Raw genomic sequence first — 24,577 nt, forward strand, 5'->3', positions numbered from 1 at the left:
TGGGCCCAATAGCCAATAATTCGTACTGTTCTCTCCGGCCCTGCTTCTTTTCATTCAAAGTCCATTCTGATGAAAAAAGAAAAGAAAAGAAAAAACAGAGAAAGAGAAGGGGAAATTCTTTTGGTTTCCCTTCACCTTCCCCTCCTTCACAACCCCAGCGAGGAAAATCCTGCTGTGCTAGGGTTTCTGGACCACTCCGAGCTCGTACCGCGACGGACTCCATGCCCAGAAGCCCCTCCTTGTGACCCTCGCAGGCCTCTACCTTCCCAAAGGTTAATAATTTCTACATTTCATGCTTTTTTCTTACTGTTTCAATTAAATTCGTCGAGTATCACTTTACTTTTCTGTGGAAATATAGCTCTATTTTTCTTCTTGGATGACGAGAAAATCGAAAATATAGTTCGAGTTTTTTTAATTTGGTTTTTAGTTCTGTTGGGTTGTAATAATTTTGGGAATTCTGATTTTATTTTCTTGCGTTTTCTTGGCAACCAAACATATATTTAGGTAGATGGATGTGGATTAAGTTGATGGATTACAATTTTTTATTTTTTATTTTTTTTATATAGTTGAGTGAGTTAGAAGTTAGAGACTCGGTGAGAATAATGCCTTCAAATGTTTTAGAATAGAGGTTTCTAGATGGGTTTTTTATTTTTCAGCTAAATTTTTATGTTTGACAGCGGCAGATATAAGTTCGTCGTTGGTAGATAATTGAGATTAGAGTTGATGTCATTCAGGTTTAATTTCTCAAACGCGCTTGGTTGATCTTTCGAGAAGGAAATATTTTTGTGGTTGAGTCTTTGAGTAAAAGAAAATCATGTCCGGAAGAAATCGTGGACCACCTCATGCTGGATTGCCCCCTCCGGTTCACGAACCCCCATATGGAAGAGGACTTGGTCCGATGCCCCATCCTGCATTGCTCGAGGAAATGAGAGAATCCCAGCTTGGCATGGGTCCCAGACAACTTCCTCCCCACCCTGCAATAATTGAGGAGCATCTTGCGGCGCAACATCAAGATATACAAGGACTTCTAGGTAATAACCAAAGGCTGGCTGCAACCCATGTTGCTCTTAAGCAGGAATTGGAGGCTGCTCAATTTGAGTTGCAGCGAATGGCTTACCATGTTGATTCACTGCGGGCAGACAAGGATGTCAAAATGAGAGATTTGTATGACAAGTCTGTTCGTTTGGAAGTGGACCTTCGTGGAGTGGAGGCCATGCGGAATGAGCTGCTTCAGGTTCGTGCTGATATCAAGGAGCTCACTGCTGCGAGGCAGGAGCTCTCGGCTCAGGCACAAGTGATGACACAAGATCTGGCTAGAATGACTGCTGATTTGCAACAAGCACCAGCTTTGAGAACAGAAATTGAAGCAATGAAACAGGAATTGCAACGTGCCAGGTAGATTTTGCATGATTTATTATTGTCCTTGAATTTACAGTTTATGTTTTGATTATTGTCTTTGGATTTGTTTTAACTTTATGAGTTATTTGTTTGCATTAAGAGCTGCCATTGAGTATGAAAAGAAAGGATATGCAGAGAATTATGAGCATGGTCAAATCATGGAGAAGAATTTGACATCAATGGCTAGGGAGCTGGAGAAACTTCGTGCAGAAATTGCTAACACGGAGAAGAGAGCAAGAGCTGCAGCTGCTATTGGAAATCCAGGTATACAATCTGTTTTTAGTTTATATTGTTAGTTAGTTTGAATTAAGATTTCACTCTTGAAACTTTTTTTTTTAATAAAGAACTGAAATCTCACAGAAAACAACATACCAATGGATCGTGGAGGAGGAGAAAAGATTAATTAAAATAATACTATCAAGTGGAAAAAAAATATACCACTTATGGGAGAAACACAATAACAAACTATCAAGGTGTACCACATACTGAAAATTCCACTTTCCTTCAGCTTGCATCACACTGTACCAGTGGAATTATAACCTTTTATCATTATCTAAGTTTGACAAGTTTTTCTTTAATTCAAATATATACTTATGTTGTGAGTTTTAGCCTCAAAGAATGCTCTAATCTGGATATGTAATGGTTCTGATTGATTTTGTTGAGGCTCAACCATGCCCATACATGATGTAAAGTATAAAAAGCCAGTCATGGACAATTTGCCGAGTCAACTAACTTGATACCTATAAAGCTTAAGTTGGACCTGACTGTTAGTCTTTTGTATACCCACATCATATGAGGATTCAACTTCATCCGATTCAATTTCTATGAATTAATTCATGGTTTAGGGCCTTTAGGCCTGTCCGATTATTCCATACTTTTTTAAATTGGTTGTCACAATCACATTGAAGCAGCACAATTTGATGATAATTATATTTTATATTTTCTTTTATTTGGAGATTCATTTGGAATTACTGTTGATTTTGTCTTTTAATTGTCTCTAAAGCTGTAGGTTATAATGCCAATTATGGGAATCCTGAAGCAGGATATGCAGGAAACCCCTATCCTGCCACTTATGGCATGAATCCTGTAAGTTTTGTTCTCTTTCATGAATTCATAATAGGCGTGTTTGTGTGGATACCTGATTAAAGCATTGATGTTTTTGTTTTGTATGTGCCCACACGATAATGCATATCTGTGTAAACTGCTGTGGCTATTATGAATGCATTAGTTCCTCCCTCATTTTTCAGGTACAGAGTGGTGCTGAAAATTTTCCTCAGTATGCACCTATGCCAGGTTCATGGGGTGCATATGACATGCAGCGAGCTCAGGGACACAGATAAGCTAGTTCATCCATGGTGCTGAGCCCTGTCTTGATTGGTATCTTCGCCGCGGTGTATTAGATGCTTAGGTCTGTGATTGAAGTGTTATCTGATAGTAACATTTTGGAAATTTAATTGTTTATTGGGTGTTTAGTAACTGTACCTAAACACCTCAAAAACTTTATTACCTTGATGGTGCAGTAAACCATTGATAATTTGGTGTTCTTTGATGCATATATTTGCATTATGTTCTCTAAAATGCATTTCATTATAATATCAATGCTTCATTTCCTTAATTATGTATACATTGCCAACTGTCGTATTTAGACAGCTGATAGTATTTTCTGAATTCTGTTTCTACCTTTTTTGTGCTCATCATATATAAGATGCTTTGTTTGTTAGGTCAGTTTGTTGAATTTCTCCGTTTTGAAACAAGAACATTGCTAGTGCTTTACAAAACTCAAAGTTTATTGGTGGATTCTGCCCCTTGATTGTGAATTCGTGTCATTTACTTGTGAGCTCCCTTTTGTTAGCAAATATGGTTTATTAATGCTCTTCCCATTTGTTGGTTAAGGTTAGTTTCTTTTTCTGTCTTGTTTGCCAATATATTTTAAGGCTCAATTAGGTTTCTGCCCTAGGAAGCTTTTGTGCTCTGCTCGTGTAATTGGATTACTGCATAATGTTAGGGGAGCACTCCTGCTAGAAGCACTTTCATTAGAAGCACAACTTTCTCAAAATCTAAGTGCTTTTAGAGTCCTTAAGGACTATTAAGTTTTCTGTCAAAGGTTGTCATAAGCGCTTTTGGTTATTTGGAAGTGTTCTTCCAAAAGCAGTTGCAAACAGGCATAGAATGTTGATAAGTTGATCTTTGATAATTGATAATTCACATGAGGACTCAAATCCTTTATCATTGTAGCTTGTCATTTCTTCTTTCATTAAATGTAAGCACTTGGTGAATTTGTTTTGTGCTAGGCTACCATCAATATATTATTTCTTTTTCTATGCTTAGGGTTTCATCTGCCCCTTTGTTTTTTTCCTATTGATTTCTTACATCTTGTAAATAATTTCCATTCTATGATATAAGTGTTGCTCCGTTTTCTCATCATAATGGTTGTGCTAGCTTAAGCTAGCTTAAAACTCAGGAAAGTTACTTTTCTTGGAATCCTATAAAGGAAGAAAGTATCACACACAACCACACACTTGAGAAGATAAACATTCGAAAACAACTTGCATTACTTTGTATAGCTCACATATAAATCAACTCTTCATGTTTATTTGGTGACTTGGTTATTTTGATGTTCTGGAGATTTCTGGATTGATACAAGTTGTGGAGTTTTTGTTGTATTTGGCAAGACTGAAACTCTAATTACAAACATTTAGTCAGACATTTTGTTCGTTTTAATGCATGCCAGATTATTTAAAAGAGGAAGTTGTGGGATTAGTATAATCTTTTTTTAGTCCCAAAACAAGGAATAATGAAGTATTCATATTGAATCTGTAAAAGGTGTGGCAACCTCAATTAATATTAGAACTGCATGTAAAAAATTCTTGGGATAATGGACTGAATACTCAAGGACAGGTCATTAACTTATTGTATATCGTAGATCTAATAGAAAATTCCCATATAAGATTTTATTCACCAATGTTTTACTGTTAGGGCTAATAACCAAATTTTTGCAGTAGTACTTAATGTTTTCTGTTTAAACTTGTTAGCCATGTGCTTTATTTTGGTTTTGTTATTTTAGATATTGTTGTGTGCTTATGAGTGGAAGCGCCCCTCAAATTTGGGGGTCTCGAGTGAGTATGTTGGTTTCCATTGAGTTGTGTTGCTCATGAGTGGAAGCGCTCCTCAAAATCACTTAAAATCTCCGGTGCAGGCTGGCTGCTGAGTTTGAATGAGCTGTTACCCCTTGCTTGATTTGTTATGTCCAGGAAACCTTTGCACCCAGGAAACTTGGATCTGTTTGAAGTCAGCTTTTTAGAATTTGAGTTAGATTCCATGTGTCTGTTTTCTATGTAGTGGAAAAATCTTAGTATAGTGTTCTCTCTCTTTCTCTCTCCTCTCTCCCCCCATTCTCTTCTCTCATTGTGCATGGCATGTGTAAAGAGAGGTCTTCATTCTTCCCCTTCACTTTTTGACTGCGGTTTTTCAGTTTATGGATTATAGGTTCTATAGTCATTCATTTCATTTACTAGGACTATGGTGAGACAGATTTATGGGACAATGGGAGTCAACTGTTAAGGACATGGATTTTTTAATAGCAAGAAAGTGCTCGAAATTTTTCATGAGTTTTTTCATTGAGTTTGGTTCAAGAGATACTCTTTAAGGAAACTTTATTTCCGTATCTTGTTTCTTTAGAAGAACAACAGCATAATGTAAGGGAAGTGTATTCATAGCATGAGGTATGCTGTTCATTGCGAAGACATTCAACAATGGAGCTGCAGAATAAGTTTCTGGTCAAGTAAGTGATATGAATTTCTGACTTTTCCCAGTCTTTGTTTTGTTCTTCTGTACTTTTTTTTCTAAAATATTCTTCCCCTCTTAGTTGTTACTGCAAAATCGGGTTTCTTTAGAACCAGACTCGTTAGTTTTGTGTCCAAACCCCTTGTCAGTGGCATTTTCTAGGAATTCCTTGTGATCTGTGATTGAGGTAGTTTGGTACTTCACATCCTTACAACAACAACAACAAAGCCTTTTCCCACTAAGTGGGGTCGGCTATATGAATCCTAGAACGCCATTGCGCTCGGTTTTGTGTCATGTCCTCCGTTAGATCCAAGTACTCTAAGTCTTTTCTTAGAGTCTCTTCCAAAGTTTTCCTAGGTCTTCCTCTACCCCTTCGGCCCTGAACCTCTGTCCCGTAGTCACATCTTCGAACCGGAGCGTCAGTCGGCCTTCTTTGCACATGTCCAAATCACCGGAGCCGATTTTCTCTCATCTTTCCTACAATTTCGGCTACTCCTACTTTACCTCGGATATCCTCATTCCCAATCTTATCCTTTCTCGTGTGCCCACACATCCCACAAAGCATCCTCATCTCCGCTACACCCATTTTGTGTACGTGTTGATGCTTCACCGCCCAACATTCTGTGCCATACAACATCGCTGGCCTTATTGCCGTCCTATAAAATTTTCCCTTGAGCTTCAGTGGCCTACGACGGTCACACAACACGCCGGATGCACTCTTACACTTCATCCATCCAGCTCGTATTCTATGGTTGAGATCTCCATCTAATTCTCCGTTCTCTTGCAAGATAGATCCTAGGTAGCGAAAACGGTCGCTTTTTGTGATCTTCGCTAGATTGCTCCGGTCATTAGTGTGGATAAGTATATAAATGGATAGAGATAGGAAAGCAAACACAAGATGTACGTGGTTCACCCAGATTGGCTACGTCCACGGAATAGAAGAGTTCTCATTAATTGTGAAGGGTTTACACAAGTACATAGGTTCAAGCTCTCTTTTAGTGAGAACAAGTGAATGATTTAGTACAAATGACATTAGGAAATATTGTGGGAGAATGATCTCGTAATCACGAAACTTCTAAGTATCGGAGTGTGGTGTCATCTTGACTTGCCTTATCTGTCTCATAGGTAGATGTGTCATCTTCTCTGGAAGTACTCTTCCTCCATCCAGGGGTGGTATCTTTAACTGGTGGAGATGCACAAGGTAATGTATCAATTTCACTTGAAGCTTACTTGTAGTTTCAAGCTTGGTCAAGCGCGATACAAACCATGTAGTAGGAGTCCCCCAAGTCGCCGAGCTAGGGGGTCTGCTGAAAGAGGTGACAGACAAGGTAAGCAATCAGAGCTCCGACTGATTGTTCACCTTCTCCCCATCTTGCAGCAGCATGAAGGATAAAGAGAAGAAAAATGAGAAGAGATGATATGAGATACTTTTGCTTTTGAAGAAGTAACTTTCCACAGGCTTATTCTTGAACTGAGCTGGAGGGTTTTCTGGTTTCCTCCAAAGTATAAGGCCGACTGAAGAATTTGAGGGTCAAAACAAGTCCATCAAATCTAGAGTACGTTCCACCCTGCTGATATGGGATACTTTTGCTTTTGACAGAGTAATGGATGTATCGGCACGTGTGCTGTTACGCTTGTCTCCACATGCTTCCTTGTATCCTTCGCACTTGCCCTATCTGTTCCTCAAGCAGATGCGGAATCTTCCCTGGAAACATAAGATGTTGAAGATGAGTACTCGAGAGCAATGCCAGGTAAGTAATCAGGTAAGGGGTTCCAGGCAGTCAGTTCCTGGCTGGAAGCTTGATTCCAAGTGCTGACTGATTGCTCTCTTTCTCCTTGTCTTGCAGGTAAAAACAAGGCCAAAGGAAAAGACAGGGAAAAAGCATGATATGGGATACTCTTGCTTTTAACCCTGATGATATGAGATATTCTTGCTCTAGTATAGCTTGTTTGCAGAGGTATTATCGGGGGGAAAGAAAGCTGAATATTTCGAAAGGCTTCGTTGGGAGTGCCCTCTCAGATATGATGAAGGGTTGAGCATTTTTGCAGGTCTGCCTGTCCGTTGGGGATGGAGGTCGACATATATAGGAGTCTCCCTAACAACAAGTAGTAATGCTATTCATTTACCCTACTTGGTCATAGCACGGTAGTGGGAGCTGCCAGTTTCACATGTGTTAACTCTGTCAGAGCACTTTGAAAAAGTGGTCTGTGGTATCTGGCTCTCGAGATTCGGAGAACGATGCCTCTTCGATTTTTGAGAAAGCAATCATGCTGGGGGTCTGGCTCTCGAGATTCGGAGAGCAGTGTCTCTTCGATTTTTGAGGAAGTAATCATGTTGGGAGTTTGGCTCTCGAGATTCGGAGGGCGGTGCCTCTTCGATTTTGGAGCAAGCAATCCTGTTGGGAGTGTTGTCTCGAATGTGAGTAAAGGTTGGGCATGTTTGCTAGTCTACCTTGCCCGGAAGCACAAAGGTTGACACACAGGGACTTTCCAATTATCTAGCAATGGTACTGTTCCTTTACCCTCTCTTCGCTTTTGAGAAAGTAGTCATGTTGGGAGTCTGGCTCTCGAGATTCGGAGGACGGTGCCTCTTCGATTTTGGAGCAAGCAATCTTGTTGGGAGTGTTTTCTCGAATGTGAGTAAAAGTTGGGCATGTTTGCTAGTCTACCTTGCCACGAAGCACAGAGGTTGACACACAGGAACTTTCCAATTATCCAGCAATGGTACTGTTCCTTTACCCTTGTGGGTAATAATATGGTAGCTAGACCTTCAAAATTTATGTGTCTAAACTTTGTTAGTGCTGTTTCTTTGCTATTCTTTTACCTTTCTTGGTCAAAGCGATGTAGTGGGAGCTGCAAGCTTCACGTGCTCAACTTTGGCAGAGAACTTTGGCAAAGTTATCTGTGGTACCCATGAGCTATTGTTGCGTGTGGGAAGTGGGTGATTGAACAGTAAGATTCATGTGCTTTCTACTTCACCAGAAGTCTTCGACAGAATGCCCATAATTTCTGCAAAGCTGAGTGTGCGTGTGACAGGTGCTGACAAGGCTAGAATAGTAGGTGCCTCTTCGATTTCTGAGATCGGCCCTCGTGGTCTCTGAGCAGCCCAGCTTTTGAGAAAGCGAGCGCCTCTTCGATTGATTCGGAGAACGATGCCTTATCGATTTTTGAGAAAGCAATCATGCTGGGGGTCTGGCTCTCAAAGATTCGGGGAGCAGTGTCTCTTCGATTTTTGAGAAAGTAATCATGTTGGGAGTCTGGCTCTCGAGATTCGGAGGGCGGTGCCTCTTTGATTTTGGAGCAAGCAATCTTGTTGGGAGTGTTTTCTCGAATGTGAGTAAAGGTTGGGCATGTTTGCTAGTCTACCTTGCCACGAAGCACAGAGGTTGACACACAGGGACTTTCCAATTATCCAGCAATGGTACTGTTCCTTTATCCTCTCTTCGATTTTTAAGAAAGTAGTCATGTTGGGAGTCTGGCTCTCGAGATTCGGAGGACGGTGCCTCTTCGATTTTGGAGCAAGCAATCTTATTGGGAGTGTTTTCTCGAATGTGAGTAAAGGTTAGGCATGTTTGCTAGTCTACCTTGCCACGAAGCACAGAGGTTGACACACAGGGACTTTCTAATTATCCAGCAGTGGTACTGTTCCTTTACCCTTGTGGGTAATAATATGGTAGCTAGACCTTCAAAATTTATGGGTCTAAACTTTGTTAGTGCTGTTTCTTTGCTATTCTTTTACCCTTCTTGGTCAGAGCGATGTAGTGGGAGCTGCAAGCTTCACGTGCTCAACTTTGGCAGAGAACTTTGGCAAAGTTATCTGTGGTACCCATGAGCTATTGTTGCGTGTGGGAAGTGGGTGATTGAACAGTAAGATTCATGTGTGTTCTACTTCCCCAGAAGTCTTCGACAGAATGCCCATAATTTCCGCAAAGCTGAGTGTGCGTGTGACAGGTGCTGACAAGGCTGGAAAAGTAGGTGCCTCTTCGATTTCTGAGATCGGCCCTCGTGGTCTCTGAGGAGCCCAGCTTTTGAGAAAGCGAGCGCCTCTTCGATTTCTGAGATCGGCCTTCGTGGTCTTTGAGCAGCCCAACTTTTGAGAAAGCAAACGCCTCTTCGATTTCTGAGATCAACCCTCGTGATCTTTAAGCAGCCCAGCTTTTGAGAAAGCAAACGCCTCTTCGATTTCTGAGCAGGCGCCTCTTCGATTTCTGAAGCTCCGTCGAGTGCAGATTTTTATAGGGGCTGGCATTAAGTTCCAAAGCACACTTGAATCTCCACCAGTAGAAGCTTCATTCTTGCACTTCTAAGATCTTGATTTGTCCGACCTCTTCTCTCTTCAACACCTTTGAAAATGTCTGGCCCCTCCAACCGTCGTTTTGACTTGAACCTTGTTGAAGAGGCAGCCCCGCCTTCTCCAGACAACATATGGCGCCCATCCTTCGTCTCCCCTACTGGTCCTCTTACCGTTGGGGATTCCGTGATGAAGAATGATATGACCGCTGCGGTGGTGGCCAGGAACCTTCTCACTCCCAAAGATAACAGACTACTTTCCAAACGGTCTGATGAGTTAGCTGTTAAGGATTCGCTGGCTCTCAGTGTTCAGTGTGCAGGTTCTGTGTCTAATATGGCCCAACGCCTATTTGCTCGAACCCGCCAAGTTGAATCATTGGCGGCTGAAGTGATGAGTCTCAAACAGGAGATTAGAGGGCTCAAGCATGAGAATAAACAGTTGCACCGGCTCGCACATGACTATGCTACAAACATGAAGAGGAAGCTTGACCAGATGAAGGAAACTGATGGTCAGGTTTTACTTGATCATCAGAGATTTGTGGGTTTGTTCCAAAGGCATTTATTGCCTTCGTCTTCTGGGGCTGTACCGCGTAATGAAGCTCCGAATGATCAACCTCTGATGCCTCCTCCTTCTAGGGTTCTGTCCAGTACTGAGGCTCCAAATGATCCCCCTCCGGTGCCTTCTCTTTCTGGGGCTCTACCGACTGCTGAGACTTCTCCTAAGCAACCTTTGTGAAGGCTCCCTCTTGTGTGTTTATTTTGACTCATGTATATGTACATATTTGTAGCTTATCGGGGATATCAATAAATAAGCTTTCCTTCATTTCAACGTATTGTGTTAAATACACCAAAGCCTTCTTCGCTAAGTTCTTTGAATTTGTTCTGGATTCATTTTCATAAGGATTCGACGTGATCATGGAGTGCCGGCTGTCGACTACCTGACGCCCTCCCCCTCCTCCTTTATCCGGGCTTGGGACCGGCCATGTAAGACATAGGCGGAGTTGGTACTTCACATCCTTGATCCTCTTTTTTACGTCTGTTGGGTCTTAGATGTCAAATCAATGGAATAATGTTTTAGACTTCTATGGTTGCACCTTGGTATCAAGTAGGATTTTATTCTCCGATTATTTTGTTTTGCTTTGTTACTGTGATGACCAAGCTCTGACTGATTGGTATTTCATGTTTGCTATGTGTGTACTGTGTAGTAATTTAAGGTCAATTAAGGCTTGCTTTCCTTCTTGATTGCAATATTTTATAGCAAAAATTAATAGAAGCAAGTAAAGCTGGAAATGAAATTGGGTAGAACAAAAGCCATTTTGGTAATTTTGGATATCGAGTTTAGAATGAAATGGCTTTACATCGAAGCATGAGGTACTCTTGTTACAAGATGGTTTAGGAATGCAAGGGTTGTAGTGAAGCATCTGAGTAACTGATATAACTGACTGTATGAAAATTTACAAAGTATTCATAATAGAGTTAGTCTAGGGAGGAGCATCATTCTTTCTTTTCTAGGCAACATGAAATACATTGCCTGGGTTTGGACCATGAAATGGCCCTTGGTAGATTTACCACCAACTCTCACCACTGAAACTTCAGTGGGCAACATTTAGTTTGTTTAGTGAGTTTCATTATGGAATATGGATCACAACTTTATGATCTTAGAACTGTACATGATTTTTCTTTTGGCTTTTACTTGAGCATGGTACTGTTTGGAAGATTATATATGATTCAACTGCTTATTTGGGTGTTATTTTATACATAGGTCTAAGATAAATGCATAACTAACTTTCAAATGTAGACCTTTTTATTTAAGTTTTATTACTTATCTTATCTGATGGTTTAAGCCTTAAAACAGTGCTGCTTAGTTTTCCTCTCTTCCTGATACACTATTTCATGTAGGTTATCTTCATCATTTGAACAGAAGTTCATCAATTTGATCATACTGTTTTTTGGGAGGGGGACAGAGGCAGTGTTTAGCTAGTTTATGTGTATAATGATATTACACTCATTTTAGGGAAGCTGTATTTCGGAACGGGGTTTAGCTGCAATTAGTACCCCATTGCATGATTTCTCTCGAGTGGAATGGAAATTGAATCTGGAACTAATGTTGTTTCCTACTGAGTTTGTGTTTCATCAAGTCTGTCTTTATGTCCTATTTTCTCTTGAGTTCTGTTCATGATCACTTGCATTTTTAGAATTAAAGCAATGAATACATGTTTATATATCTGGTCTCTTATGTTCTTCATGTATGTCTTCATCCAGGTTCACAACCTTTTGACCCTGCAAATCTGCTGCCTTCCATGTATGTCCAATGTTTCTCAAGTTCAGTTCATGATTTCTGCAAATCTGCTCATGAGGTATGTCTAACCATTCAACTTTACACCTTCTGTATTTTGTTTTATCATTTTGATAATGCTGCTGCTTTTGGTTTGTTATTAAACAAAGAATACCATTATAATTGAGGTTTAGTACTATCTTAGAAATTTTGCAAAAGAAGACGGATACATGATGTAATAAACAAATTGGGAGGTTGCATTATAAGCTAAAGTTGAAAAGATTGAATGGGCTCATACGTGGTGATGCAAGATCGATGCTTTTACTAAAGTGACTTGGAAAGTTAGAGCCATGATTCTAGAAATAGTTGTCACATAGGTTAATTTAATGAATTTTCCAAAATAAGCTTAGAAGAAGAGCGGTAAATTGTAATGAAACTTTGATGAGAGAACAAGGGATTTAGGGTTTGAAAATCTGGACAAAGGTTTCCTAAAAGATGAAAGAGACTTTTTAATTATATGCCATGGCTAAAGGTGACAGTGACAATTAAACCTTATGGATACCTGTGGTTCAGATTAGACATAGACGGATTTGTGGGGAGATTTAAATGTTGTCAAAACAGGTCAAGAAAGAATCAGCTTGACTCTGGTGGTGCAAGTGCTTCTTGAGAATTAGCAACAAAGTTACTTTTGGTGCAGGTTTCATGAGAGAACTCAGATTAAGGTTTCGTGGGTTAGTTAAAGTCTACATTTTCAGAAGGAATTAGAAAATATAACCCAGAGGATACTTCAATTCTTACGCACTTGGGATTTGAGTTTCGTCACACGGTTCTCAAAGAAAGCTGCTGCCAACTTCGTTAAAAGTAAGGCTCCTGCCAACTGCGTTTAATTTTGTCTAAAAATAGTGGGCCCGCAATCAAACAGAAGTTCTCGCAATGATCAATTTGTCTTCACACACACACACACACAAAACTACTCATACAAGTCTCCATTGAAAAATTGAAGAGGAGACATTTCTGACAGTATATGTGTTCTAGGAGATATTTAACTGCCTAAAAGTTTAAGCTGATTCATTTTGTTTTCCTTATTAAGTACTTAATATGTAGTCCAAACCAGTTGGCAATCTTTCCTCTCCTTCATCAAAGAACCATTGACGACTGAACCCTTACTATCTGGATTGGTCAGCTTACAATTTGTGGCAGAGGCTAAAAGCCTTCCTTTTAGAGTGCGTTAAGTTCCTCCTATGAAAATGCCTTGTGAAAGCTTTACTGTGGATTTGATTGCTTCGCACTAACCTGCTGAAATCCTTCTAGTAGTGTTTCAACCTAGTCTAGAAGTCCTGTAGACGCAGTTGATGGAGTTTAGTGTATGATTGCTTTGTAGCAACACATTGAAAATCAAATAACTGTCTGTTTATGGGGTAAAAAAAGACAGGATTCATAAGTGCTAACCAAGTTTGGCCTGACATTATTTGCATGGGGTGTGCTATCTACACACCCCATTTTACTTTTCACACACCCTTTGATAATTTGTCCGTTGATCTTCTTCAATTCATCCGATCCGACGGCCGAAAATTAAAAAGGTGTGTGAGAAGTAAAAAGGGATGTGTGGATATCACACTCCTATTTGCATATATTCTAAGAGTTGTGTTGTATGCAATTTATTTGATAAGTTGAATTATATTCTCAGGTGGTGATTTCCCAATTGCCGCACAAGCTAAAGCCAGACTGGTTTGATTCCTGTTATCTGAATGCAATGAACAAACAACGAGGTGGTTCGATCTTATGATCCCTAATTTGGTGGTGGTAGCAATGTTGGGTGACCATAAATTGCCTCCTCCTCCGTGCTACTATAATCAGAAGGCACCAGGTAAGGTGTGGGAGCTGGCACAATTGCAAACAAACACTATTTTTGTTCAACCGTTTCTCCATTTTTTTTGCAAGAGAGAAGTTTGTGTTTTTCGGCAAGGGACTGTTTGATAACCATTTAGTTTTTAGTTTCTAGTTTCTAGTTTTTGGTTTTCACGTTTTTTGAAATTTAAAATCTTGTTTGGTAACTACTTTCAGATGAAAACTGAAAACTTAAGGCAAAATTTTGAAAACTCAAGCGTATAGTTTTCAAGTTTTGGTTTTTAGTTTTCATATTTTTGAAAACTAAAAACAGTTACTAAATAAGATTTCGGTTTTCGGTTTTCAGTTTTCAAAAAAGTGAAAACAAAAACTGAAAACGAAATGGTTATCAAAATGCCAATGTTGTGTTTGGATGAGGGATTGTGATGGTACCAAGGGATTTAGGAAGGAGTGCACTGCAAAACATTAGATTGATGCATTTGAAATGACTGCAATGCACCAAGTAATTTGTAAATGACTGCTTGAAAGGGGCCATTTGAAAATCCGTCATTTAGTGGCCTTGTAATGCTCATGTAGGTGTACTTTGTAATCCATCTAATTTTTTGTAGTGCACCTCTAAATAATTTTAACTAAATATCGTCGTACTTGGAAATTTCTCATCCAAACAGACCATATTAGTTTTTAGTTTTACGGTGGAGAACCCTTTTCCCCTCGTTGTTGAAAATCATGATTTTTACATATTGGATGACGGATTTGCCTCATCGTTTAATTAACACAAGGAGGTAAAGAATTAAAATGATTTCAATTCTTATCTCTGTAAGTAAAACTAATTTCTAATTTTTCAGGTATTCGATTATGAACTTGAATATGGAACTCACATTTCTTTTCGGTGTATGTTAGTGAACAGAGAAAAAATAATTAGAATATCCATATTTAAAGAAATGTAGAAATTTTGAGAAATGAAATAATTCTAATATCTTTCCTTACAAACATGCTATAAACTTACGCACAAACCAAAACAAAAAGTTGATTATAAACAAAACTAAAATAAATAAATAAAATGTGGCCAAATAGGACTATTCATTATATTGTTGGACAAGTAGTTCTTTTGACAATGGAAAGTTTGATAGAGATGATTGGTCTGGATATGATTATTCACTATATTGAAAGTATTTTGAAGGAAGAAATAGACGACAACTTTCTTATTTATCTAGTTGAAGATTACTTATGAAGAAAATATATCTCACTAATCCTCACAAAAATGGTAGAATTAAAAGGGTAACTTTTCTTCATGAGTAACCTTCAACTTGGACAAATTAAAAAAGTTGTCATCCATTTCTTCCTTTAAATACCTTAAATATAGTAAATAGTTTTATTCAAGCCAATTCTCTATATCAAACGAGACTTTTAGGTATTGGATTACAGACCTGGATAAAACCTACATTCTTTATGTGTCAGTAAATACATGGATAGTTAAGAATTGAAATAATTCGAATATCCATATATTATTAAATGCATAAAATCCATGAACCAAAATAATTCTACTACCCCTTTCTTAGTTAACAAGCTTTAGATTTCTTCACAAACTTATTGTAGAGGGTGATTTCAAAATTAATAAATTTAAAAAAATTTAAATTATTATTGATTGTTTAATGCCTTAGAGAATTAAAACTGTTTACCCATAGTTGTCCCAACTCCCAACAAAACACTTATGGTGCGTTTACGTAACGGGAATGGGGTGAGTGGAAATGGAATTGCATTCCTTCTAAAGGATTCATGTGTTTACTTGTATTTGGGGAATCAAAATAAAGGTGGGGTCCACCTAAAATGGGGAATTCAATTCCGGATATACCCGGAATCCGATTACCAAGAAATAGATGGTAATTGAATTCCGGGAGAAAGGGACCATCAGCAATCAAATTTTTCTTCCCAAACTACCCTTGTACTTCTTTTGATATCCCAAACACCCCTGCAGCTTCGTTCCCAACGCAGCACCTCATCGTTACACTCTACCATTTGGAACCAGATGAAGAAGCTGAACAGCTTGCCCATGAGGCATTGCGCATTCGTGAAAAAGCATTTGGAAAGGACTCCTTTCCCGTTGGTATGTTGTTGTTTTCTTTAACTGCAAAGGTGGGGTGGATCTGCAGCAGAGAAAAAGGGGTAAAAAAATCAAGGCTGGGATATGGAGGGAGGGAGCATGAAAGGTTCTTCGCAAGGGTGGGGTGGATCTGCAGCAGAAAAAAAAAATATGAAAGATTAAAAGTTTTATTAAAAATAATTAGCATATAAAATAGATTAGTTCAACTAGGGCTATTTTAGTAATCATGTTAGTTTTTATTCCGATTCATAAGAATTAGTAAACAGTTTATATATATCAATGTCTTTCTTACTCCAATTCCAGACAGTTTTAGTAAACAACTCTAACAGGAATCTGATTCTAATTCCACCTTATTCCAATTCTTCCTCCATTCAATTTCTTTCAATTTGATTACGAATTAGTAAACGCGTCCTTAAGCAAAAGTTGGCCCAACAAAATTACCATAGTCCACTTTCAATAGGGTTGGTTGACTAACTTTCAAAAGGGTTGGTTGGCCGAATAACTGACTTGATGGACTCCTTGCGTTGCATGGCACCTTCTCTAGAGTTTCTATCGACAAAACAAAAACTTCCGATGAGATTCTCTACAGATTAGAGAATGTAAGATTATGGGGTTAAGCTGCTGAGTTACTTGGGCAACGAATTTTCAGGCCTCACTAGTTGTTTCTTATTTGGGAAATGTTATTAACACATCATGTACAATTTTCTATACATTTTGCTTTCAGTGTTTTTATAAATTTAGAGTGCATGATGATTTTTTTTCAAAGTGTCTTTAACAGTTCGACTTTTTATATTAATTGTCGTTATAAGATTATTGTCAATGAGTTGTGATTTTCAAAAGAGTGGCCTTATGCCCACCGCATTATTTTATCTCCTCACCCACCTTATTGTTATACATTCTATCCCCACTCACCGTTATTTCCAAAATAACCCTTGCTTTACAAAATAATTATAATTTAAAAAACAATTATCATTAAACAAAATTGTTCCAAAACACCAAATACGATCGGGGTTCTAATTGTGGAGGTGGAGAGGTTTATGATACTTTTTATCCCTTTTATTTTTTAGTAAATCCCATAAGGCTCATAACATAGCTATATTAATTTATAGAAGTTTCAAAATTTTCCCACCTACGATGCTCAACATTTTATCTCACTAGGAATTATAACAACTGGGAATAACTGTAATTGAAATGCCGAATTTGTTTATGAACTATAACATCAATTACTCTTCTCAACAAAAAATTTTGTAAGCTTCCTATTCGACAATTCCAATTGATTCTGGAAAATGTTAGAGCCGTCCTTGCCCACGATCTTGTTATTTGACATGCTCGTCTCCTCTGCTAAATATTATAAACCTCTACACCTCCACAATTAGAACCCCGATCGTACGTATTTGGTGTTTTGGAACAATTTTGTTTAATGATAATTGTTCTTTAAATTATAATTATTTTTTAAAGCAAGGGTTATTTTGGAAATAATGGTGGGTGGGGACATAGTTTGTGTTTATTTATTTATTTATGGTGAGTGTAAATATAAGGTGGGTAGAAAAATAAGACACTGAATGGTGCTTAGTAGAACTCTTTCAAAATTCTTATTGATTGTTTAATGCCTAATTAACGAATTAAAACTGTTTACCATCAACTAGCCCAACAAAACACTTAAGCAAAAGTTGGCCCATCAAAATTAACATAGTCCACCTTACAATAGGGTTGGTGGACTAACTAAAGATGCATGACAAATGACAATTGTTAAGGTATGAAAAGGTCTCTGGTTACGGGAGAGGCGAAGCTAGGGTTTCTTTGCTCTGGGAAGCCAGGTTTTTTTTTTTTTTTGCTCTGGGAAGCTAGGGTTTGATCAGGTTATACAGTCATGAGTAAAAAAGCGTACATCCGAAAAGAAGACGAAAAGCAAAAGGCCGCCATAGCTGCTTCCGAATTACCTGACTTTGCTATCCACCAGGTCTTCCAATTACTTTGCCCTAGAGATGTCGTTCGGGCCAGTATCGTTTCCAAGCAATGGGAACGTGAGTGGCATTCTGTCCCTGTATTAGATTTAGACGAGGAAAAGCATGTCGGCGACTACCTCCACAGTATTCACCATCAAAATTTCATTGACTACGTGACGTGGTCTTTGAAGTGCCGCCTGAAAGATAAGTCGCCATTAAATAAATTCAAGCTCCGTACCATTCGGCATGTTGACTATCGTCTCGTAGATGGGTGGTTGAGTTTGGCTCTTGAGAGAAACCTTAAAGAGTTATACATAAGTACATGTAAATACAGTAACTGCTATGGCTTATCCGCACCTGATAATGGCAACTACTGCTTATCCCACAAGGTTCTCGATGCAAAGTTTTTAACTGTTCTAGATTTGCAGTTTGTGAGGATAGACTCACATGATTCGATAAGGCTTCCATCTTTGAAATCTTTGTCCCTCAAAGAATGCTACTTGCGGTACTTCCACTTGCTTTCGGGGTGCCCTTCCATTGAGGATTTGTCGATAAATTCATGTTACGGTCTTTCAGATGTTAAAGTTTCGAGTTCCACCCTCAAATCTTTGGAAATAATTATGTGCTTCGCAATGTATGATGTTAAAGTTGAAGCTATGAATCTTGAATCTTTTAGATTGGGTGGCAATCAATATAATTATCGTCTGAGATGCAACATGGTAGACTTTTCTTCTTGTGGAGCACTTAGAAATCTGGATATCATTTTTGCAGAGCTTGAAGAGCAATGGTTTGAAGACTTTGATTCAAGATATCCCGCCGTTGAGCGTTTGATCTTACTTAAGTGCCGCGTCTTGGGACATATCAACCTCAGAAGTCAGCATCTAAGACGCTTTGTATTTGAGAACCAAGGATACGATTCAATTCTGAGAGGCAGAATTGATACACCAAATCTAAATTATCTTGGGTTCTGGGGTAGTGTGACTTGGCCGAATACGGAAGTTCATATAAAGGCTCCAAATTTATCCGAGGCTACAATCGTACTTAATGACACATGCACGACGCCGATGTTCCCCTTCCAAAAGAGTTGTTGTATAAGAAACTTTCTTGCAAACTTTGATAACTGCGGAACTCTACTAACTCTATGTGCTTGTGATACTAAGGTATGTACAAATGTGTGTGTGTGCGCGCTTGTCATGGGACAGATGTGGAACCATGTTTTTTACACAATTTTTGACACACATTTTTGTAGAGTCCACTTCGTAATATACTTCAACGATTTCAACTGTCCATCTTTTAGAACATCATTTACAGACCGTCCTTGTGAAAAATACAAAACCAAAACCATTAAAGATGATCTATGAATGATGTTCTAGAAGATATACAGAGGTCCAGATGTTTAAAACACATTACGTCATAAACCCCACAAAAACGTATGTCAAAAGTTCTGTTGTATCCGCCCCATATAGTTCGTATGTCCTAAGGGTGCTTATTATTGAAAGTTTTTAATTCTTATAAATTAATGATTAATTTCCTTTTTCTTGTTTGTGTTTGAAATTGTGTAGGCTCTCATCTTTCCAGAAAACATGAGAAGGGAATGCTCCCCGCCATTAACTAGTCTCAAGCATCTTAAGGTAATAACCGATATAGAGGAGGTATACCGTTACCCAAAAACAAACACAATCGTCAAAATAGCTGACTTGATGGACTCCTTGCGTTGGATGGCACCTTCTCTAGAGTTTCTGTCGACCAAAACAAAAACTTCCGACGGGATTTTCTATGAAATACGCAGAGCTGTTGATGAGGTACTTGGCCAACGAATTTTCAGGTCTCACTAGTTTCTTATTGGAAAATGTTATTGACACATCATTTACAATTTTCTATACATTTTGTTTTTAGTATTTTATAAATTTGGAGCACATAACGACCTTTTCAAATTGCTTCTTTTTTCGTTTTGCTTCTTTCGATCGGTTCTTTGTTAAGGGACTCATGATCCTCTCGGGATCCTTGTATGTGACACTTGAATATACTAATTATTCAAGGGTAGTACTATATTTACGCACATTTTTTACCTTTCATACACTCTTATTAAATCTTGTCCATTGATCTTTTTAATTCATTTGTTTTGACGGTCAAAAATTGAGTGGAGTGTGTGAGAGTTAAAAATAAGTTTGTTGATAGTACAAACCTTATTCAAATTTTTTTATTGCAATTCCCAATGCTTATATTAAGTAGACCAGTTTTTTAGACCAAAATTTTAAATTATATGATGTGTCACTAATAAAAAATAAGCACGTTAATCAATATTTAAAGAATAATCAAATCATCAACAATCATTCTATATAATTTACAGAATTTAATCAACAAAGTTAGTCTCCTTAGGCCATCTCCAACCAAAGAGTCTAGATGGCCAGAAGGTCGAAAATAACACGAAAACCGTCTCCAACTGAGGGTTAGGCCAAAGAGTTTGTGGGCCCCACCGGGCCAAAACCAGCCAATCAGGCTAGCGGATTGGCCATCTCCAACAAGCCAGCCAGCCCACTTTTTTTTTTTTTTTATTTCTAATTTTTTCCTACACCTTTTCTCATATATTTTTCACCATTTCATATCATCTTACCTCATTTTATTTCAATTTTTCACATTTCATACTATAACCCTTTACCTCTCGGTTAGAGATAGTTTTTTGTCACATGACTATCTTTGGCCTACGACTCTTTGGTCCCTCAATTGAAGAGTAAAAAATATAACCTTACAGTATTAATTTTTTGGAATACTAGAGGGACGTGTCCTTGGCACTGCCCCAAATGAAAAAAAATTTAGAAACCAGTCCACTCTGCAAAACGCCGTAAACATCTGGAACTGAAAGCAAGTACCCAGATAGCGAGAGATACGAATCCAGAGAAAATGCAGTCGTCACTCTCATATCCCCATGGAATTACAGGCTTCAAATTCCAACCAAACCCCATTTCACTCCTATTTTCATACTACACCAACACATCTCATTCCTCCTCTTCTTCCATTCAACTCGCAGCCACATTTTCCCAGCAAACCCAAATGGCATCTACCCTCGAATCCCTTTCCACCCATACCAACTGCCAAGAACGCACGACTACCACTAGCTTCGCTTCACTGTGGCATTTCGTCGAACAGCTCCAATGCAAATGTTACCAGAAGTTTCAGGGATTGGGTTGAACTGGTTGGCGAGTCTGTGTCGACTGCGTTTCCGATATGGGTTGCTTTGGGGTGCCTGTTGGGGCTCGTCAAACCGAGTTCCTTCAATTGGGTCACACCCAACTGTACCATCTTAGGCATAACACTGACCATGCTCGGCATGGGCATGACCCTCACTTTTGACGACCTTCGTGGCTGTCTATGCCCAAGGAGTTGCTTGCCGGCTTTTTTCTTCAGTACTCGGTTTGCAGCTCCACATTTCATATGTATACTAATGCTTATATTGAATTAGCACATAATTGAATGAGTACTGAATGCCATTCCCTTCATTTTGTTTGATGCATATGGATCAATTGTGTTCATGTTACAAAAAATCTTTGATCTTTGTGCTAATTTCCCAGTTCAAGGGAGTGTCAGCTTTTTTGTAAAAAGGTCGTACCCAGTGCACAAGGTTCCCGCTTTACGCAGGGTCTGGGAGAGGTGAATGTCGGCTAGCCTTACCCCCATTTATGGAGAGGCTGCTCTCAAGTCTCGAACCCGAGACCTACCACTCATGGGAGTGTCAGCTTTTTTGTAACTCCAAATATATAAATTTGTTGCACACTCTTAGTTGAATGCATTTTTGCTCACCCCCTATTGATCGGAGTTAAATTAGTTTAAATTTTGAGATTCGTATCTTAGATCAATTAAACGAAGCTAATATAACGGTGACCATTGAGGGAGAGCGTCATCCCCACAGTTTGGGGAGGGGGGGGGGTTGGGGTGGGGAGAGCAAAGATACACTTCTCTTAGTTACCCCTGCAGAGTTCAGCCTCTTGTTTTCTTAGGCTCCACTGTCAACAACTTTGATCTTTCGAACATTTCTAAATCTGTTCTTTTGTACTGGGGTTAAAAATTATGTGTACTTCAATCTGTTTAGGCACAAATATGTAACATTTATGATCTAATGGTGAGTACTTGTAGGTGATGCCGTTATCAGGATATTTTGTGAGCAAGCTCCTGAATTTGCCATCGTATTATGCAGCTAGTTTGATATTGGTTGCTGCCCTGGTGGTATGTATCTATGCCAGTCTTTTCATAATTATTCTTGTTTACTCAGCTTTTTCTGAATACACTTCTTCCCCGGTTTACTCTTTTGCAGGAACAGCAAGTAACATTGTAACTTACATTGCGCGGTAAATGAATTATCCTATCATAGAATAATACCCTTTTTCTTATCTGTGTCCAAATCTTTTTTTTTTATATCCGTCTAATTTGCTGAAAGTTCCATTTTGGTGCTTGAAATTTAAAAGTTTCAACCGTGAGAGCAACTAGTAGTAATTATCACTCTTTTATGTTGCCAACCCCACACAGATTTTGGGTGAGTTGGATGGGTATAATCATATTGAAAAATTGTAACATCGACATGTCTACATTCCACTTGCACCTTGCATGTGCATACCACCTTGCTGCTAAGGTGAATAGGACCAAACGGGATGAAACTAAAACTTACAAAACCTAGCGTGACGGAAATCTACTTCGCCTTTTTCTTCTCTCCGCGGCCAGAGGATCTGATGACCTTGTTGTTTTTGCAGTGGAAATGTGGCACTTTCAGTTTTAATCCCATTTTCTCCTAAAACTCCGGTAAAATTGTATTTTGGTTAACATTCTGTTATATCTATTTCGTTTGCCTGTTAAAAGTTATGGGGTGAATTAAGCTATCTCCTTTTGGAAAAGATTCGTTAAATATTAAGTATGGGTAAAGTTGTCCTCTGTTCGATTCTCAACCTAAAGTGATCTGCTGAAAGCTCAGACCTTAATGTACTGGGCGCAGCCATACATATTACACTGATTAGCTTACAACGATGAGGAGAGTATTAGATCTGTCTCATAACGAGGGAGATATTCCTTTAAGTAGTTACTACTTACTACAAGCTTATTTCAAGGAACCTTACGTCTTTTATTCTTTCATATTGTAGATCATGATTCATGATCCCCTTTCTCACAGCTAAACTTGCCGGTCAATATGTTGCAGTAGATGCTACTGGGCTTCTGTTCTCAACACTGCAGGTAAGCTTTCAATTGTTTTGCCGACTTCTTAATTATAACTGTTCCTGTTTTAAATTATATTAATGTACCATATGCGTTGAACACAGGTTGTGCTTCTCCCTGTTTTGGCCTGTGCATTTCTGAATCAGTATTTCCAAGGCCTGGTTAAATTTGTATCCCCTTTGATGCCACCCATCGCTGTGGCAACTGTAGCTGTTCCTTGTGGGAATGCAATTGCCCAGAGTTCTTCTGCAATCCTTACGTCTGGTAAACAACTGGTGCTAGCTGCCGCTCTTCTTCATGTAAGTGGATTTTTCTTCGGTAACATCTTTTCAAGGATACTTGGGATTGATGTCGCATCATCAAGGACTATCTCCATCGAGGTTGGCATGCAGTTAAGCATCATTGGGTTTTTTCCCCCGGATATTTTAAAGAGAGTTGCTTCTCATTTTCATCCATTGACTGTTCACATCTTTTCCATTGCCAATTACTTCGAGTGAAAAGATATTGCATTCATTTTTTCAAGCGAGAATACATTACTGTCGTTTGTTAATTTCATTCTACAGCCAGTAAGCCAAAGACATATGATTGCTTATGACGTGTGTATGTATAATAGAAAGAATGCCTGTCAATTTGTATCATGCATTATCAGTTGTCTGTGAGTGTTGTTATCGGCTCCTTTATGTTTCATAACTGTCTGTTTATGGGGTAAAAAAAAAAACTGGATTCATAAGTGCTAACCAAGTTTGGCCTGACGTTATTTGCATATATTCCTAAGAGTTGTGTTGTATGCAATTTATTTGATAAGTTGAATTATATTCTCAGGTGGTGATTTCCCAATTGCCGCACAAGCTAAAGCCAGACTGGTTTGATTCCTGTTATCTGAATGCAATGAACAAACAACGAGGTGGTTTGATCTTATGATCCCTAATTTGGTGGTGGTAGCAATGTTGGGTGACCATAAATTGCCTCCTCCTGCGTGCTACTATAATCAGAAGGCACCAGGTAAGGTGTGGGAGCTGGCACAATTGCAAACAAGAACTATTTTTGTTCAACCGTTTCTCCATTTTTTTGCAAGAGAGAAGTTTGTGTTTTTGGGCAAGGGACTGTTTGATAACCATTTAGTTTTTAGTTTCTAGTTTCTAGTTTTTGGTTTTCACTTTTTTGAAATTTAAAATCTTGTTTGGTAATTCCTTTCAGATGAAAACTGAAAATTTAAGGCAAAATTTTGAAAACTCAAGCGTATAGTTTTCAAGTTTTGGTTTTTAGTTTTCATATTTTTGAAAACTAAAAGCAGTTACCAAATAAGATTTCAGTTTTCAGTTTTCAAAAAAGTGAAAACAAAAAGTGAAAGCGAAATGGTTATCAAAATGCCAATGTTGTGTTTGGATGAGGGATTGTAGTGGTACCAAGGGATTTAGGAAGGAGTGCACTGCAAAACATTAGATTGATGCATTTGAAATGACTGCAATGCACCAAGTAATTTGTAAATGACTGCTTGAAAGGAGCCATTTGAAAATCCGTCATTTAGTGGCCTTGTAATGCTCATGTAGGTGTACTTTGTAATCTATCAAAACTTTTTGTAGTGCACCTCTAAATAATTAAGAGAACGGATTGCAGAAGAGACGAAAAAGGTAAAAAAAAAAAGAGAAGGGGGAGATAGAAAGAAGAAAAGAGAGAGAGAGATTGGAGTGAGAGGGGAGGAGGGAGAGAAAATAAAGGAGTGAGTTTAAGTTTAAA

General features: G+C 38.6%; 2 protein-coding genes across 12 annotated transcripts; both read left to right on the forward strand.

The window, feature by feature from the left end:
* Positions 1-73: 73 nt before the first annotated feature.
* Positions 74-23,842, forward strand: LOC126617362 (protein FLX-like 1). Of its 8 annotated transcripts, XM_050285415.1 has the most exons (9): positions 75-272; positions 735-1,395; positions 1,499-1,662; positions 2,402-2,484; positions 2,646-2,806; positions 5,077-5,179; positions 11,734-11,828; positions 12,444-12,607; positions 13,434-13,749. In XM_050285415.1, exons 2-5 carry the CDS (start codon positions 815-817, stop codon positions 2,736-2,738), a joined length of 921 nt encoding a protein of 306 aa, XP_050141372.1. In that variant the 5' UTR covers positions 75-272; positions 735-814; the 3' UTR covers positions 2,739-2,806; positions 5,077-5,179; positions 11,734-11,828; positions 12,444-12,607; positions 13,434-13,749. The 8 variants fall into 8 exon arrangements, with proteins under 8 accessions (XP_050141377.1, XP_050141376.1, XP_050141372.1 ...); XM_050285420.1 differs by lacking the exon at positions 5,077-5,179 and having other exon boundaries at positions 74-272; positions 2,408-2,484; positions 13,434-14,165; XM_050285419.1 differs by lacking the exon at positions 5,077-5,179 and having other exon boundaries at positions 74-272; positions 678-1,395.
* LOC126617357 (FBD-associated F-box protein At5g22730-like) lies at positions 17,522-22,969 on the forward strand. 4 transcript variants are annotated; one of them, XM_050285408.1, is made up of 6 exons: positions 17,522-18,801; positions 19,204-19,443; positions 21,773-21,862; positions 21,951-21,984; positions 22,797-22,858; positions 22,945-22,969. In XM_050285408.1, exons 1-4 carry the CDS (start codon positions 17,566-17,568, stop codon positions 21,969-21,971), a joined length of 1,587 nt encoding a protein of 528 aa, XP_050141365.1. In that variant the 5' UTR covers positions 17,522-17,565; the 3' UTR covers positions 21,972-21,984; positions 22,797-22,858; positions 22,945-22,969. The 4 variants fall into 4 exon arrangements, with proteins under 4 accessions (XP_050141365.1, XP_050141362.1, XP_050141363.1 ...); XM_050285405.1 differs by having other exon boundaries at positions 22,768-22,858; positions 22,945-22,968; XM_050285406.1 differs by lacking the exon at positions 22,945-22,969 and adding an exon at positions 22,384-22,432 and having other exon boundaries at positions 22,768-22,851.
* Positions 23,843-24,577: the final 735 nt, after the last annotated feature.

This window comes from Malus sylvestris, chromosome 3, assembly GCF_916048215.2.
Source record: "Malus sylvestris chromosome 3, drMalSylv7.2, whole genome shotgun sequence".
NCBI lineage: Eukaryota > Viridiplantae > Streptophyta > Magnoliopsida > Rosales > Rosaceae > Malus > Malus sylvestris.

Excerpts from the sequence above, each read along its gene's own strand:
- LOC126617357 (XM_050285408.1), top strand. The coding sequence starts at position 17,566 with ATGAGTAAAAAAGCGTACATCCGAAAAGAAGACGAAAAGCAAAAGGCC. Across the intron at positions 19,444-21,772 it reads TACGCAGAGCTGTTGATGAG|GTGATGCCGTTATCAGGATA; the intron begins GTACTTGGCCAA and ends GAGTACTTGTAG. Across the intron at positions 21,863-21,950 it reads TATTGGTTGCTGCCCTGGTG|GAACAGCAAGTAACATTGTA; the intron begins GTATGTATCTAT and ends ACTCTTTTGCAG.
- LOC126617362 (XM_050285419.1), top strand. The coding sequence starts at position 815 with ATGTCCGGAAGAAATCGTGGACCACCTCATGCTGGATTGCCCCCTCCG. Across the intron at positions 1,396-1,498 it reads CAGGAATTGCAACGTGCCAG|AGCTGCCATTGAGTATGAAA; the intron begins GTAGATTTTGCA and ends GTTTGCATTAAG. Across the intron at positions 2,485-2,645 it reads CCACTTATGGCATGAATCCT|GTACAGAGTGGTGCTGAAAA; the intron begins GTAAGTTTTGTT and ends CTCATTTTTCAG.